This window comes from Hyla sarda, chromosome 7 (genome assembly GCF_029499605.1).
Source record: "Hyla sarda isolate aHylSar1 chromosome 7, aHylSar1.hap1, whole genome shotgun sequence".
In the NCBI taxonomy this organism is placed as follows: domain Eukaryota; kingdom Metazoa; phylum Chordata; class Amphibia; order Anura; family Hylidae; genus Hyla; species Hyla sarda.
The window spans coordinates 195,590,597-195,604,568 of record NC_079195.1 but is presented as its reverse complement, the minus strand read 5'-3'; the positions used below and the strand labels follow the sequence as shown (position 1 = coordinate 195,604,568).

The 13,972-nt window shown below is 41.1% G+C and overlaps 1 protein-coding gene across 3 annotated transcripts in view; it reads right to left on the bottom strand.

Moving 5' to 3' along the window:
- Positions 1-13,972, bottom strand: part of ASTN1 (astrotactin 1) — a 583,832-nt gene that overhangs the window by 21,710 nt on the left and 548,150 nt on the right. For all 3 annotated transcript variants that reach the window (XM_056532005.1, XM_056532006.1, XM_056532008.1), the window contains 4 exons: positions 10,498-10,661; positions 7,604-7,739; positions 6,975-7,075; positions 217-400 (listed from right to left, as the gene is read on the bottom strand). In XM_056532005.1, the coding sequence (XP_056387980.1) occupies positions 217-400; positions 6,975-7,075; positions 7,604-7,739; positions 10,498-10,661 (585 nt within the window). The remainder of the gene's footprint in view (positions 1-216; positions 401-6,974; positions 7,076-7,603; positions 7,740-10,497; positions 10,662-13,972) is intronic.

The window sequence follows — 13,972 nt, the reverse complement described above, 5'->3', positions numbered from 1 at the left end:
GTAATCTGGGAAATTCCAACTATTGCTACAAATTAATGTTCTTTAAAGCAGAAGTTGAAAAAATGACATCTCTTCCTAATCTGTCACTATTGGCTGATGTTTTATCCGGTAGACCTCCCACACTGCGGACCCCCTGCATGCACATGTACATAATACTGATGATACTAAACTCAAGGACAGTACTAAACATAAATATTAATATAAAAAAAACAATACCTTGGCCCCAGTTCATCCTCACAACGCCAGGTGAACTCCCCAAAACTTTGGAAGTGCTGGTTGTAGTGGAATCGTACACGGTGTAAACTGGGGGACCCCAGTTCCAGCAAGGTGTTGTATGCAGTTTGCTGCTCCTTACCGCTGGTGTAGCCATTGAAAAGGTTATAGATTTTATCAGCCACCTCTAGGTTGAAGTAAACAAATGCAAAAAGTGTTAAAAGGCAGTAAAATTTACACAACTTAATGATGCATTTTTAAGAACTCATTGGCACTGTAATGACTACGTCGTAGTCTACGTTGACTCAGATTAGCCCTTAATTCTCACATTTTTCCTAAACTCATTATTTTTGTAATAGCAGAAACTGAAAATACAAGACCGAATATTCAGGAGAGGCACTGAGACAAAACAATAACCCATTCTAAATGCTCTCCGTCATCTTTAACAGTTTATTAACTTCAGTCTTAATTATATTTAATTGTACTGCCAAAGAAGCTAAACTGCAGGACCGCTGGAACAAATATCACTGAATATACAAAATATAACACTTAAGGTCACATCTCCGAGCAAAGAACTTTTACGCTATTTATTACTTTAAATTAATTACAATTGCCACAAAATTTGGTCTCAATTTCACAAATGTTTTTTTTTGTTGTTTTACTTTTGGCTTTTGGGAACTTTATGGGCCAGAACCAGTTCTGGTCTGGCTATTTACGAGTTTTATTTCTTTTTCTAGCCAATAGGGCAGATATAGTAATAATGCGCTAGACAACATAAACTTATACTAGGCAGTCTAATATACTCAATGCCTCGCATGAGTTAATATGAAAAACCTGACAGATTTGTCTGGATTAAGTATAGGGCACCCGTTAGATGGCTTACTTTATGTAAAAATGTTGGCACAATTTTTAGTTCACAATGTTGTATTTAAAATCTGATCTTTATATAGCTTGTATCTGGCATTTGTCACCAGACATCTGCTCTGCAGGCTCCATCTCTAATTTTCTGTTGTTCTGGAGTTGGTGAGTATATACTAGCTTCTATGATGTCTCCCATACACTGCACACACAAAAGAAGTCATCCTGTTTTCCTGCATCTCTGTAGCACACCTTTGGCAGAAGCATGGAGGACATTATAGAGCAGTAATGAACAGTCTAGGCAGGGAATCAAGACCTGTGATGAGATCTATTACTTACAGCTACCAAGGTAGTCTCCCTAGAGTCTCTGTGTGCATATGTGTGTGTCTCTCTCTCTACCTTTACTCTCTAAACTTCAACTCACCCCTTCTCCTGCCTCATTTCATACACCTCCCCTTTCCACAGACTGCTAAGAGAGTTGTGATCGCTTAGTGACCTACTGGCTAATCTTGTAAACACAGGACAGAATGGAGCTGCTTTTTCAGAGTAAATAAATGTTTAGCATGATGAGGGGGGGGGGGGGGTGGCAGGAAAAAAGCTTTATTAGAGGAGAAAGAAGCACTTTTATTTGATTCCCTGATAAGATATATTATTGTTTCCTATGTTCGTTCTTACTATTTAATTTATGCAGTTTGTTGGAAGAATGGTCACGTTTTAATCCATCATTTTAACCAACCCTTTTCCCTTTAAGCCCCACCACTTGTTAAGTGAGGTGCAAAAGAGTCATAAATTGTGTCAAAAATACACAAATAAAAGCCAAATTTCTGGCGCATATAGCACCAGAATTTTGAAGCACTTGCAAGGGAATTTGCCCTATTGTTGTGATATAACACGGCTCACATGGCTAGAGATTGCAGGGTCATGCTGTCTGAATTGTGCTGAATTGCAGCTAATGTAAGTGAATGGGATCATGTGGCTGCCTTAGAACACTAGTAGTGGTTAGTATTGTACAACACCTTTAATACCTCATGCATTTGGCAATACCTATTATGGACTCTTGAGCTACTGTATGGTACAATGGGCCAATGTATTCTCCCATTTACGCTTCTAGTAGGGGGAATACCTAAGTGATTTGGGATTAAGAACACAAGTTATAGCCTAAATTTTTGTATCTTTATTATGTGTCATTACTGTTTCTTTTCTATCTCAACTGGTGTTCGGCAAATAAAAGTTTCCATGTTATATAAAAAAAATTGTGACATATGATAGAGACATGTCAAAAATTTTATTTGTCAGGGTCTGAGTATTCAGACCCCCACGGATCATTAGAACAAGCCAGGAGAAGCGGCTTGCAGCTTTTTTTTGTCTCGCTGAAGAGGACAGGCTCCATTGTAAGTCTATGATCAAAACTTTTGACATGTCTCTGGGAAATTTCAAAAGTTGTTGGACACTAAAATGTAGTGAATAATTCATTCTCTGAATGTACTCGAGACAAAAACCTAAGTCACCTATCAAGGTAAATTACAAATGATCCAAAAAATAAATGTCATGTCCTTATTACTTGCCAGTTTGTTCATACCAGTGTTTTCTAAACAGCCATTATTTTGTGACGGGCAATAGTAACGGGAGAATTAGTGCATGCTCTATTTCTCCCGTTCATTCGCTCGTCACAAAATAACGGCCGTTATTAATAACAGGTGATAACGGGTTAAAACGGCTATTAGAAATATCCGATAGACTATAATGGGATTTTCTAACAGCCATTAGTGATTTAGTACCGGCCGTATAACTGCAGATTTCATAACGGGCATTCATAACGGAACTTGTTTTACAGTGTGAAAGCACCCTTACTGGAGGAGCGCAGTACCACTTCCAAGGCCAGACAGGCAAGTCAGCTCCCTCCAGCATTCTGACATCGAGCGTGCCTCCATACATCCGCTCCATGAGGAGGAGGTTTGTTACAGTGTGTCACCCCAGTAGTAGGATTGGGCATGTCAAAGGAAGAAAGCCAATGGGGGGGTTAAGGGGCAACAAAATTAGCTTTCGTCTAGAGTGGCAAAAATCCTTGCACCAGCCCTGCATGGCATACTAATAATATGATGAAGGGGAATCCCGAAACGCGTTATTGTTAGGCCACGTTTTTTTTTTCTTGTGCCAATAAATATTTGATCCTGTATCCTTCAAGTGCTGAGGAATTTTTTTCCTTTTTGTCTTGCTGCACATTCTAAATTCATTAAACGCCAAGGCTTGGACCCTGCAGCTCTGTGCTTTATTAACTCTCCCTAAGGTTAGCAGTGCAGCCATTTGTTTCTATCTTTTATTGTTTTTCCTTAGGTATCACACTTTGTTGTGATCCAGTTCTTTTTCCACTTATTAAAAAGATCAATAACTTTGCATGAAGTCTAAAGGTGGCCATAAGTTACAATTATTGGTCCTTTTTACGGTGGCAAAATATTCACTCCAACCACGGAAAGTCTATTAGGTCTTCTGAGACTTTTCACTCAACTACTAATTATTCTGCAATGCAATATTACATTGAATAAATGACCCATAGAAACATTACTGCAATTGTAGCTGAATGTACAGTTTTTTATTTATAGGTGGACATTTTAGTCTTTAAATTTTCATTGCACCATAGTTGAATGTTTGCGTAATGATTGCACCTGTGTCAGACTGTGTATTTTGTGGTCTGATCAGTACAGGCCTGGGCCAATCAGCAGCTTAGTAGGGGTATTTCAGCCTCCTAACAGGGTTCTTGGTTTCAGTTTTATTCTGATTCAGTTCTGCTTGGTTTTCAGTCCTATCTGTGTCTTTTTAGACCTGTTACTTTGTTTTTGCTAAGGCCTTGTAGTTCTGACCCGTTTGTTCAGTTTTTATCCTAGTCCAGTTTATCCTATAATGTGTCTGTACTCATGGTCTGTTTTAATCCTGTTTAGTTTGTATCCTGATCTTTATAGTATCTTGACTTGTATTTGGACTTGTTTGTGTTTCACCACAGTCCTGATCCATTGCTCTTGCTTTGCCCCTATACCTGGTGTTATTTTATTATGTTAGTCTTGTGCTCCAGAATCTGTGTATCTTGATTTGTATATAATTCTGACTTGTACTTATGTATTTACACTTGTTTGTGTTTTGTGCTTTGCCGCGGTATGGGTCCTGGTCCATTGCTTCTTGCTTTGCCCCTATACCTGGTGGTCTTTTACTGGCTTAACTGGTCTGTATAGTATCCTTACTCTAGAACTTGTTCACCCACATTAATTCCTGGTAAATCTGCTGCTAGATCCCCTGGTAACTTGTCTTGTAATTACTCTCATACCTGCCATTTATCACTTTGGTTCTAAACCTGTTAGTCAGAACGCTATATTCGTGCCGCTATATCTCCCTGATATTTCTGTTTGGTACTACTTTGCTTTCCTGCTGTTCTATATAATCCTAGTTCCCTGTTTGTTTGTATTAGTTGTTAACCCTTTACATCCTGCCCTGTATCCCCGTCCTCTTACAGTTCTGTTTATTGTTTTGCCTTGATGCCCCTGCACCTTAGTCCAGCAGAGGGACTGGCACCCAGTTGTGGAACTGCTGTATAGGACGGATACACAAATAGGCAGGGGAAGATGCCACACTATTCTCTGCCCGATGTGACAGTGAGGTTTTATATTCGCTTAATGAAAAAAAAAATGAATATAAAGTGTTAGACAGAGTTTTAAGCTACTTGCATTGCAAGTGGTGATAGCTAAAGCCTTCCCACAAGCAACATCTTAAAAAAAAAAAAAATCCATGAAGGGAACAGGAATATGCACTTCTCAAAAGCCACAGGGATAGACCACAATTGAATAAATGAATATTTAAAAATCTCTGTACGAGCATATGGCCCCGATTCAAAAAAAGCCAGGCGTGCACAGTCAAAAACATTCTACTTTGTGTTTCATGAATTTTTGACTATTTTATGTAATCCTGATCCTGCCTGTTACAGGGGATATAGGCTACAAAATCTCTCCAGAGTTAATCTTACTATGACTCACCAGTCAACTTATTACTTCCCAGGGTTGCTTTATATTTTGTGATGCATTTTATGTTTTTTTTTTATTTTTTAACATTGTCTGCCTATTCATTTATTTACAATGCACAGAATTTTGTTATGAAATATGCACAAGATGGTGAGAAGCTTATCATAGTTCTGAGTAAATATCTAAATATCCACACTGTCTTAGTACCAGGAAGAAAAAACATGAATATAAAAGAACCAGAGTGTTGAGCTTAATGTAATCCAAGGCATAAGTATACTGACAGTACAAAGATTCCCCTAGGTGTCATTGTGGCTTTCTATGAGAACAAATCACAAGACCATGTGTAATGTATTTCATTCTACATGCAAAAAAAAAAAAGTATGTAAACAATATCTTAAAAAATGGATAAGGTCATAAGAAAGTATATAAACATATCTAGAAGCTTTGGTTCCCAGTGTAAAATCTGCAACCTACCAGAGCCTGAGGGTGACTGCTATCTGTGCCGCCCTATAGGTATGCCCCTGGCTAGATTTCACAGCTACAATATATACAGTATACAGTTATAGTGTATATATACAGTTACAACAAACAAATAAAGATATTTCAAACTATGGTCACTAAATTATATCTGCTCTAATCCAATCATGAAAGCCTATAAGTCAGTGTTTCCCAACCATGGAAAACTGAAATGTCACAAAAAAATGTTGTAAAATTTAGGGATAGGGTTTGTTGGTTTATAAACCTTTGAATGTTTTTGCAGGAGATCTTCTGCAAAAATAAACGTATCCCCTATAAGGGATAAGTAGCTGATAAACAGCGATCGGACCCCACACAATTACTGGGACAGGACCCGGTGCTCAGTGCAGACGGCATGCGCTACATTCATTCCAATGGGAGCACCGAAAAGACCCTAGTACAGCTTTCGGGCATTACCGGCAATCCCATAGAAATGAATGGAGCGCATGCTGTCTACCGGTAGATGACATCTGCTCCTCACTGAGAGTGGTGGGTCCAATCCTGGATATCGTGGGGGGCCCCAGTAGTTGGACCCCCCCCCCAATCAGCTGTTTATTGGTTAAGAGGGTAAGTAAATTTTTGCCTGAGTACTCCTTTATGACAACCAGCAGCTAGGCACTAGGGTGTAGTTATGAGCGATGTAGAGATAACAACCACAGCCTGATCCTGGTACCTGAGAAGAGCTAATGGGTGCATAAAAAGACACCAATTTTATAAATAGCACATTATAGATATTAGGGGGCTGCTACAGATTTTGGATTGTTACATCAATATACATCTAATCTTATGTTTACAAAATTAGGTTAGGTTCACATTAGAAAGGTGCAATGCATTTAGGGTATACATCATCATACTGGCAGAAAGTGTATTTCTGCTAGACTAAAATAAGTATTATTGAGTAAGGTGACCGAATGTAGTTGAAGATAGTCACAGAAATGGGAGTCAGGAATCGTTATACAGTATATCCCCAAGGTACTTTTTAATATGTTGCTACCAGGTTTCAGGAAGTACATGTTTTATCAAGGTAAAATTGGGTGATATATTAGAAATCAAGGGAAGTGGAAATTCCTAGCAGACCAAAGCTGCTAAGGGACTTAGGTTAAGTATGTTTTGAGGCCTGAATATTTATGGAATGACAGGAAGGTTGGTAGTGTGGCCTTTCATTCCCTTCATAGCCACTCCAGGTTTTCAGGGCCCAATCAGCACAGGTACTGAAAACAGCTAGTTACTGGGCTTTAAAAAGGTGTAACTCTGTCTGCAGGCTAAGGCTTTGAGAAGCCTGAACCTCTGATTGTATTAGAAATTTTCTTTAAATATTCCCTAAAATTGTATTGGAAATTTTATTCAAACATTCCCTTTTTAAAGAAGCATAAAAACCGTTACCTTGCGACTTGATGTCGTCCACCTCTGGACAGGGCATTCGTACAGTCACATGACTCGGCTCAGATCGTCTGCCCGTGTTATCTACACCCCATAATGTGAACCTATTCAAGCCGGGAGACAACATCATTTTGATCGAAGCACAAAACACACTGCAAGGTTTGTTAAGTCAGGGAATGAAAGGGGTTAAGCTACAAAACCTGTCTGTAATGAAGACTGCAAATTACATTACCTGCTACAATTTAAAGAGCGGAACCCTGAGGCAGGGTGCAAAGCTTATCATACTTTGGCCAAACTAAGACCTCAACTTGAATAGATATTACCAAAAGATGATTAAATGGGAGTAATATGAATAGATTAATTTACCAAACCAGGGTTATTAAAGAGCCCATAAGTCCTAAGGCAACAGCATGTCACCTGTTAAATAATATGGGGGCTATTAATAGCAAAATCTATTAACCTTTTTTTCCCACAATGCTCTATAATAATTCACTTCACTGATTCACTTTACTAATGTTAAAGATGGTCAATTTAAATGAAAATAGAATCAGAGCACTTTAACCGGCAGAGTCTGACTCCATTATATCCCTGATAATCAAATAACAGTTTGGAGCGGAGGGGATAGCTCTCACGTGTAAGAAGTGTCAGACTCCAGGCAGCGGACCACAATCGATATCACCGAGGAATGTTTGTCGGGTACTTGGGCTGGCATCACACAGGGAGATTTGGCTCCTGAGATTATATCTTCCACGAAACTTAGCACAGTCTCTGATAAAGTAGAAAAAAAAAAAAAAAAAAAAAAAAGGAAATAAGTTATTTAGAACGGGAGTAAAGTAGCATGTAAATTGTGTAAATACACTACATGCAATGGACTGGTACCAAGAAGAAATAAATACAACATTAGATTAGCTGAACAGATCCATCCCACGGTAGAATAGTTTACATATTTTCCAAATGTCCTATAAACTGGCCCACAAAAGGGAGAGGGTATGCAAATTATAAGATTGACGATAACCTTAAAGGAGAAACTGTAACGGCTCACCGCAGGTGTTGGATCCTCTGGGCCTGTGTAGATGATGACGTGAGCCGTGCCAGGGAGCGGAGTCTAAGGTGCCGCTGGTTTTCACGAGAGCCCGCCGCAAAGCAGGATGGTCTTGCTGCAGCAGGCGGCACCCAGGTCGCTACCCCTGGCAAGACTTGTCCACACAGGTAGCTGGGAGGTGGGATGGCACAAAAGGAGACTGGCAGGATGTGGCAAGATGGGATGAGGTCAGGGCAGGTAACACAGGTGCAGGGGAGGTAATGTTGCAAGGAACAGGTATACGGTAACAGAGACACAGGACTTTCACAATGGCACAAAGGTAACCAAAGATCCGGCAGAGAACCAAGGGAGGAGCTGATATTTAAGGACAGGGTGCAGGTGTAGACACTTGATTAAATGAGCACTTGCCCTTTAAGAGCTGCGGCGCGCGTGCCCTAGGAGGTAGGGGCACGCGTGCTGGGGCTGCGAGAACACGGAGAGGTGGAAGATGAGGGAGGTGAGTGACAGGCTGGGATTCGCATGCGGGCGCGTCCTGTGATGTGAATCCCAGCCTTGCCAGCAGCAGGGACATAAGCAGAGAGCGCTCACAGCCAGCGTGTCTGGCCGGAGCGCAGGTGTTACAGAAACTTTTTAAAGGGAATGAGTCCAGGTACAGAACTTCAGATCCCAGCAGATGATGCTAGGAGGATAAAATGAAAGGGGTACTCCGCCCTAGACATCTTATTTCCTATCCAAAGGGGACCCCCACGATCTCTGTCCAGCACCCGGCGTTCATTTAGTGTGGCGTCAAGGCTCATGATGTCATGGTCACGCCCCTCATGATGTCATGCCCCACCCTCTCAATGCAAGTCTATGGGAAGCACAGTGGCAGCAGTTATGCCTCCTCCCTCCCTCCTTGCTTTGATTGATTGACATATAGGCTGCAAGGCCAAGCCTGTAAATCAATTATGCCGAGTAGGATTGGGGAGGAGCTCAGCACCACCTATTTGACTTTCAACTGATAACAAAAAGGCATTTTTAAAGCTTTGCAAACAGTGATTTGGAAAACTAAAAGGTATAATAACCCCCCCCCCCCCCCCTCCATTTTAATAATGGGAGTGACTATTAGATGATGGACGGGATTATAAAGTCAGGGAGGGGGATGTTGTACATTGAGAAGCATGTATGCCTACTACTACTGTATAATCCCACCCATCACCTGATGTTCACTCCTATTATTAAAATTAAGCTCACGTCCATTTGACTGATTCCCTGCATTGTCAGGGAAATTATAAACCTCAGGAATGAGAGGGCGTATCAGAAACTGTAAATCAGGACACCTTTAGCTATTTAATGATAATTTATGCTACTATATTTGGGGGGTTGGCCCCAAGTCCTCTTTAAAACTTTTGCTCCCGTTGTCAGTCTGCATTTACTAAAATGTCACTAAATGATTCAAGGGGTACTCCTGGGATCTAAACCCATAGCCCATCCTTTCCCTACCACCAACCTATTTATTTGTCAAAATATAATTCCTTAGTTATATAGAGCAGTTTCCCTCTTTCAGCTGTCACTTACATGCAGGGAGTGAGGGAAAGATGTCATAATCAAAACATGCTTGTCTCTGTGCAGATCCCTCACTGAGATTACCCCCCCCCATCCCCCCCCTGCATGATAAACACCACATGATTTCTGTCTTCGCCACCCTCCCCCTCCCCCTTCCTCTCCCTCTGCCCCTTCCTCTCCCTCTTCTGCTCTGTGAGGATCTTGCCGGTAGAGAAGCTTTGTCTCCTCAGCACAAAATGCTGCCCTTTGCCTGCTGTAGATCTAATCACTGACTGCTGCTATCAGAGCATGGTATGATTTATTGCTTTGGGGAAGGATAGTTTGAAAGAAAAGACATGTACAGTGTGTGCTGCTTACTGTGTTTACAACAACACAGCATGCACACAGATAGTAAAAGCAATTGGCTGGCAGCCATTACACAGAGCCGCAATGACCGCTGAGAGTTGTAGTTTTGGCTGCAAGCAAGGTAAAATAATATTTAGGAGACAGCAGGAGCCACAGAAGCTAGCAAAATCACATGGATAACTACAGGTGACACAGAACCGGTATTGCGGTGGCTTTGGGGCATTTTTATTTTTAACTTCCCCAAAGCACACCTAAATTGAAAAAGTGTATGATAGTGACTATGACAGGTGTACTTTACCATTTGCCAAATAGTACATAATAAAAATTACTACCATCTTTCATATACACAAAAGGGGCAAAACAAAGGCCAGGTTTTACCACTGAGGACAGAAGGGTATAAAGCAGTGGTCTCAAACTTTGGCCCTCCAGATGTTGCAAATATTTAACTCCCAGCATGCCCGGATAGCCAATGGCTGTCCGGGCATGCTGTGAGTTGAAGTTTTGCAACATCTGAAGGGCCACAGTTTGACACCACTGGTGTGGAGCTTGCTTACCTAAAATTAAAATGATTTAATATAAAAGAATAGTCCTCACCGTCATTGTTACCCGCTTCCATTTTAGAATGGTCCAGTTTGTCAGAAACCTTCTCCTGGCTTATGAGATAGTCTACTATCCGTGCCCCGATGGGGGATTCGTAATGCATCCACTCGAGCACCAGGAGGGAACTGCTGGGCTCTTGTACCATAGACAGATGTAACCTACAGCCACACAAAAGAGGGTCTCGAAAATTGACAAACTAAAATTAAATGTATAATCCACAGATAATGAGAATAGTAGTGGCAACATTGTAACACAATGAATATTACAGATGTCAGAACTTTACTTATCTACAGCACCAGAATTTTGGAATTTGTGCCATGTGCAACATGTAAGTGTTTAAAGGGGTTATCCAGGAATAGAAAAACAAAGCTAATTTCTTTCAAAAACCGCTTCACGTCTGTCCGCAGGTTTGGTGTAGTATTACAACTTGGCTTCATTCACTTCAATGGAACTGAGCTACAGAACCACACCCAACCTGGAGACAGACGGAGAGCGGTTTTTGAAATAAATTAGCTGTGTTTTTGAATTCCCGGATAACCCATTTAACCCCTTAAGGACACAGCCCATTTTGACCTTAAGAAAACAGCCAATTTTATTTTTGCGTTTTCGTTTTTTCCTCCTCGCCTTCTAAAATTCATAACTCTTTTATATTTTCATTCCCAGACCCATATGAGGGCTTGTTTTTTGTTTGACCAGATGTACTTTGTAATGACATCACTCATTTTACCCTAAAGTGTTTGGTAAACCCAAAAAATATTTTTTGTGTAAGGAAATTTTAACGAAAATCACATTTTGCTAATTTGGGGGGGGGGGGGGGGGGGGTGTTTCGTTTTCGCCCTGTACACTTTGTGGTAAAAATTACATGTTTTCTTTATTCTCTGGGTCAATACGATTAAAATGATACCATGGTTACATACATTTCTATTATTGTACTGCTTTTAAAAAATCTCACTTTTTTTGCAAAATCAGTACGTTTAAAATTGCCCTATTTTGACCACCTCTAACTTTCTTATTTTTCCGTATTCAGGGATGTGTGAGGGCTCATTTTTTGTGCCATGATGTGTAGTTTGTTTTGGTACGACATTTGCATATATATATGACTTTTTGATCGTTTTTATTACATTTTTTGCAGTTTGATGTGACAAAAAAACTTAATTTTTTTGCCTTTTGTTTTACATTAACGCCGTTCACGGGATCATTAACTTTATATATTTATAGTTTGGACATTTACGCATGCGGCAATACCAAATATGTTTATTATGTATCTATGTTTGTATTAATATGGGGAAAAGGGGTGATTTAAAACTTTGTTGAGGGAGGGGATTTAAAAAAAAAAAAAAAATCACTTTTTTTTACATTTATTTTACACTTTTTGGTCCCCGTAGGGGACTACTTATAGCAATCGTTAGATTGCTAATACTGTTCAGTGATATACTGAAAGGCAGATCAGTGCAGAAGACCCCGGGAAACGGACGGAGGCAGGTGAGGGGACCTCCGGCAACCATCTTGGCTGATCTGATCCCAGCGGCAGGGCCACGGGCGATCAGATCAGCCATTGTAAATGCCGCACTGCCGCAGATGTCGTGATCTATATTGATCATGGCATCTGAGGGGTAAATGGCAGACATCGGTGCGATCACTGATGTCTGCCATTACCGCCGGGAATGAATCGAGCGCATCTCCTGTGCTCGAAACACAGCTGCGCCATAAATGTATGGCGCTGTGCGCTAAGTGACACTATGTACATTTACGGCGCATGTCGTTAAGGGGTTAAGGCTTCTTGTTAGACAAGTGGGGTGGTTTACAGGGAAAAGGGTATTATTTGTCCAACTGTTATGTGGCTTAATAGAAAACTGTCACCCGTTCACCCACACTAAACCCGATACACCGGGTTATAGTAAACAATAAGCTGGTGTATCGGGTTTAATGTGGGTGAATTTGAATATTCATGGGTGCTGGTCACGTGAGCGTTTGTGCCTACTAGAAATGTTGCGAATTGTTCGCCGGCGAACGGTTCCCTGCGAACATAGCTTGTTCATGTTCGCCGTGCCATGTGAACATAGGCGATGTTCGATCTGCCTCCTATTCGTCATCATTGCAAGAAACTTTGACCCTGTGTGCCACAGTCAGCAGACACATTCCAGCCAATCAGCAGCAGACCCTCCCTTCCGGACCCTCCCACTTCTCTCACGGACTCCATTTTAGCTTCATTCTGAAGCTGCATGGTTTGAGAGAAGAGGGATAGTGAACCTGCTCCTGATGTAATAGGAAAAGCAATAGTTAGGTGGTTTATTCAGGGTCCACTACACTAATCTGATCTCTGCTGTAAGGACAACACCCAAAAAAGCCCTTTTTAGGGCTCAAACATCAGTCTGCATTTTTTTTGTTTTCCCCCTGTGTTCTCTAATTGCATTTGCCTGCCTGGCAGCGTGATTGGCAAGCTCACAGGGTATATTGTGCCCACTTGCCCAGTGGCACCACTCATATCTGCTGTCACAATAGCTTGCAATATGGCAGTAATATAGCAGTCAGTTTCTTTCACCCGTGTGTTTTGCAACAGCTGGAGGCACCCTGGTTGGGAACCACTGGTTAAAAGGGGTACTCCGGTGGAAAACTTTCTTTCTTTCAAGCAACTACACTATTCAGTGTTCACAAAAGTCCCGAAGGACTCATCTGATCTCTGCTGTAAGGACAGCACCCAAAAAAGCCCCTTTTTAGGGCTCAAACATCAGTCTGCATTTTTTTTTTCCAAAAACACTTTTTTGACTGTGAAATAATAACAGTCAGTTTCCAGCACACAAGTGCATTTCAGGGCCTACAAGGGCACAGTGTTACACCAGTGCTACTCATATATGGTGTAACAGTAGTGTACATAAAAAAAAAAAAAAGCTTTTTTGACTTTGAAATAATAACAATCAGTTTCCATCACACAAGTGCATTTCAGGGCATGCCACAGTCCAGGTGTTAGTCCCCTTGAAACAACTTTTCCATCACTATGGTGGCGGAAATTCGCGTTCGCTGTTCACGAACGGAAAATTTTATGTTCGCGACATCACTAGTGCCTACTGAGCGCTCACGTGACCAGCGCCCATGAATATTCAAATCCAACCAACAGGCCCGCCTCCAGCATGCAATTTAGTGCTGGAAGAAGCCGAACTTCAGAGGTACCGGGCGCTGGACTGCAGGTACGTATATCGGTTAGAAACCCGGCACTGGTCTCCTGTTCACCCGCACTATAACCCAGAGTTTTCCATTAAGAAGTTCTAAAATGTGGCAAAATTTGGTCATGGAAAAATTTGTGCAAAAATTTGCCAAACCAAGTGGCAGCATAAAAACACTAAACTTCACAAAAATGTAGCAAGTGTAACATACAATATTGTGCACTGTAGTAAGTTTGGCACATAATACTAAGATGTTAAGATTGAAGGCAATATTTATAAATCTCCCCCTACAGTATGTGCTCCCTCAG